Source organism: Ziziphus jujuba, chromosome 3, assembly GCF_031755915.1.
Source record: "Ziziphus jujuba cultivar Dongzao chromosome 3, ASM3175591v1".
Classification (NCBI taxonomy): Eukaryota; Viridiplantae; Streptophyta; class Magnoliopsida; order Rosales; family Rhamnaceae; genus Ziziphus; species Ziziphus jujuba.
In genome coordinates this window covers 16291570-16295993 of record NC_083381.1, presented here as the reverse complement: position 1 = coordinate 16295993, position 4424 = coordinate 16291570, and the positions used below count along the sequence as shown (strand labels likewise).

Sequence of the window (4424 nt, the reverse complement as noted above, 5' to 3'; positions counted from 1 at the left end):
AAGACAAACTACACAATAAACATGAAATTAAAAAAAGGTAAAAAAAGCCACCAGCCAAAATAACCACAAAGAAACTAATTAGTGCTGCTTAACCCACGGAAACATATAAAGGGTGCAAACAAATTTAAAACAATTTGTTCATGAGAAATTATTGTTTTCTTCTTTTAAAAAAGGTACATACTAAGAAGAAAATTATATACCTCAACAATTCCACAATATATAATTAATACAATAACCAAATGAGGAACTACATACTTTAAAAGCCTGCACTTGTAAAATGCCATACATACAAAGAGACTTAATAAATTACAACAAGATTCCCTACATAACAGTGTCAAAAGACAATTTAGAGCAAACTCGCCATAATTAGCACTGCAAACACACCCCCCGCCCGCCCCCCCCCCTTCTCCTCTTCCTCTCTGCCCATGGGCAATGACAAAGTCCCATCAACATAGTTAATTATGTAAATCATGCGATGGTTCTTCAGAGCATCCTTTGAATGCTCAAATTGCATCAACCAACATTTACACATATGCAAAACAAGCACAACCAATACAGCCCTATGCCCATTTAATAAATGTTAGAAACTGCTCAACAAAAATACATGTACACTAAGAAAAGCAGTCTTTAAACTAACAGTCAAAGCAGAGCAAACCTCTTGTTCCCTTTCAACATAGTTACACGCTAAGTCAACCAAAGTACAGTCTTTAAGAACATAATACATATTATAAGAACTGAATCAAATAAGCATAATACATATCAACCACTTAGATTGTCCACCTCCCTCTTCATTGATCAACCATTCCATAAACACATGTTAAAAAGGAACAGAAATTTAGTTAATTATCCAAGCAACATCAACATATTACGCATTGACCGTAAATTTTTAAAGCTCATAAGTAACCAAAAGCTAAATTTCCACCTTAATATTCAATTCCAAGCGAACCAATTATGTCAATAGATACATCTAAGAAAGCAAAAACTTTAAACTTTACAGATCTTAATGTGACATTGAGTAATAAATCTTTAAAACTTACAGATCTTAATGTGACATTGAGTAATAAATTCCACACGATCATGAACAATTTGATTAACCCAAATTTACCAAGCCATTAGAAATTATAACATGACAATTGACAACAACAAGTCAAATTGATTATTTTTTTTCTTAATTCACATCTAAAATAAGATACAAATCCACAAGTATTCTTTAGAATAATAAATTAATTAAAAAAAAAAAAAAGTCATTGCAGCATCAAGTATCCATAGATCACAAACCACGGAATCCCAACAACCACAAATCCAAATTTAAGCATTATCACACCATCTCAAAATCCAAACAACTTCACTCTCTCTCTTATTTCTTATTACTGTTTTGACCTCCGGCCGATCCCCCACCCGACGCAGCCTGAGCAGCCTTCTTAGCTGCCTTTTCTTGAAGAGCCTTAGCATCCCTGCCCATAAGAATAAATAAATAAATAAATAATAATAATAATAATAAATTTTTCAAAAAAAAAAAAGAAAAAAAGAAAAAATTGAAGCAAATTCAAAGAAAATATTCAAAATTACGATATGGGTTTCTCTCAGGAACCCAAAAAATAAAAAAAATTGGACCTTTCTCGGCGCTGCTCGGGAGTCAGCCCGTCGTCCTTGGTTTTGCCTCCCTTTCCACTACGAGCTTGAGCCCTTTCCCGATCTTTCTCTCTCTGATTCCCGCGTGGGAGAAAAAAACAAGAAAATTAAAGAAAACACCATATTTCTCACTTGCTTTTCAGAATCAAATTAAAACCAGAATAACAATAATGGATAACAATATTTTGGAAGCATTGAAAAACATAAAAAAATAGAAATAATAATAAATAAATAATAATAATAATAATTGAAAAAAAAAAGCACAAAACAAAAAAAGAAAAAAGAGAAAGGATATGAGTCATGATGATTAGAAGCAGCGGAGATGAAGAGTTTGTGAATTTGCAGAAGAGATTTGGTGTCGAAGTCTTTGCTCAGGTTTTGGGGTGCGACCAAATCTAGATTGGAAGTCATCAAAGAGAAAAAAGAGATTCCTTTTTATTTTTGGACTTTTTTTACATGATTTCTCCATTTTACCCTTAGATGATTTCTAATTAGGATATATTTATTTTTGTGAAAAAAGAAAAAATAATAATTGCTATTTTGGAACTTTTTATTTTTACTATTGGTATTGAATAATATTATATAAACATTTTTATTACAATTTTAAATATAAAATAAATTTTATTTTAATAATTAAACTATATAAAGTAAGACAATACCAAATATATTGATACTACTTATAAAATTCGAAATATAATTTTTTAAATGTTTACATTGAAATTTATATTTAGGAGAAATTTTCAAGGTAATTAGTAATAATAGTTGTGAATTTATTATTATTATTAATTTTTTAAATTTATTATCTTTTAGACATGTGATTTATTTTAAACCACTAGAATTAATATTTGAAAAAACATAATAATGTTCTTCCCCTTGGAAGCATTTGGTCAATAAAAGTGGAAACAACATGCCAACTCCATATAAATAAATAAATAAATATATATATATATATATATATAAATATTGTCATATGCTATAGGAGAAAAAGACAAGATTACCAACGAATAATAATTGGAGTCAATGGATCTATATGGAGATCAAATAGCATAGATTTTATTTCTTCTTCTTCTTCTTTGTCTAAAACTAATTCAAGAGGATGAGTATTATCAGTTACCACTTACCACTACAACATTTAGTAAGTACTAGTAAACTAAATATTGTTTTCTTGAAAATCTATGATTGCTCTTTCTATTAACTAGCTTTTTTTGGTGAGAATTTATATTAACTAGATAGCTTCAAAGGCATGGGAATGTGGTAATAGTTTAGAGCAAAATACATAAACTCTAAAAATTATAAAGTTGTTACAAATAATCTTTTGATTATTCTAATGGGAAAAAAAAAATCATAAACTATGAAAAGTGTACAAAATAAGGACAAATTATGACACCGTATTAATAATAATTATGACATCTTGATACCAACAAGGGGAGAATTAAGTGTGTTAAAGAAATAAAGAAGTAAAAGCAAAGAGTATGAGTGGAAATAAAGAAAAGAGACGGTAAAGCCAGTCAAGAACAATTGATTATGTAAAATATTAAATAAAATATATTTAAGGCGGTAGAACCAGCCAAGTAATATAAAATAAATACTTAAAATAAATACATAAATGCTTACTTGATTACAATGGAGTACCAAAGATTGATATCTCAGTTGATTATAATATGCACTCGGTTCACTCAATATACTAAGCACAAAATATTTTGATTACAAGTAAATATGAGAAGTAAAGAGGAAATCTGCCAAGAAACTCTCTCAATTGCTCTTGCATTTGCTTATCTTTTATGAGATGGAGAGGCTCTTTTATATAGGCAAAGGAGGACTGGCTGAATGATCATTTCCTGTTGATCTTGTGATTATGTATGTGAACAGTGTCTATGAATAGTATATACTTTTCGATGCTTTTTACTATTCATAAATAGTAACTGTGAAAAGTGATTCTCGTGATCTGCTTTTTATGAGTGGAATATTGAAAGTAACTCAGCACTGTCAGAAATTCCAAATTTTGTGCAGCTTGATTGATTGTGACTCAGCCTTCCATCATGTTGGTGATGTTGATGGCTTCTTCATCTTCTAGAGGATAGGTATCATCTTCATCTTGATCAAATGTTAGGTCTTCTTCTAACTCTGAATCATCTTCAAAGTTGACAATCCGTTCTTTTGCTAGCATTTTTGCATATGCTCCAGCAAGATCATGAGAAGACCTAACATTTGATCAAGATGAAGATGATACCTATCTTCTAGAAGATGAAGAAGCCATCAACATCACCAACATGATGGAAGGCTGAGTCACAATCAATCAAGCTGCATAAAATTTGGAATATCTGACAGTGTCAAGTTATTTTCAATATTCCACTCATAAAAAGCAGATCATAAGAATCACTGTTTATAGTTACTATTTATGAATAGTAAAAAGCACCGAAAAGCATATACTATTCACAGACATTGTTCACCGACATAATCACAAGATCAACAGGAAACGCAATCATTCAACCAGCCCTCCTTTGCCTATATAAAGGAGCCTATCCATCTCATTCAAGGAGGAGCAATTGCAAGAGCAATTGAGAGAGTTTATTGGTAGATTTCCTCTCTACTTCTCATATTTACTTGTAATCAAAATATTTTGTGCTTAGTATACTGAGTGCATATTGTAATCAACTGAGATACCAATCTTTGGTACTCCACTATAATCAAGTAAGCACTTATGCATTTATTTTAAGTATTTATTTTATATTGCTTGGTTGATTCTACCACCTTCAATATATTTTATTTAATATTTTACATAATCAATTGTT

The 4424-nt window shown here is 30.2% G+C and overlaps 1 protein-coding gene across 1 annotated transcript; it reads right to left on the bottom strand.

The window, feature by feature from the left end:
• Nucleotides 1–1133: 1133 nt before the first annotated feature.
• LOC132803354 (uncharacterized) lies at nt 1134–2087 on the bottom strand. Its single transcript, XM_060816087.1, has 3 exons — nt 1929–2087; nt 1615–1718; nt 1134–1454 (listed from the first exon to the last, which is right to left on the bottom strand). The coding sequence occupies exons 1-3, from the start codon at nt 1932–1934 to the stop codon at nt 1358–1360; spliced, it is 207 nt and encodes a 68-aa protein (XP_060672070.1). The 5' UTR covers nt 1935–2087; the 3' UTR covers nt 1134–1357.
• Nucleotides 2088–4424: the final 2337 nt, after the last annotated feature.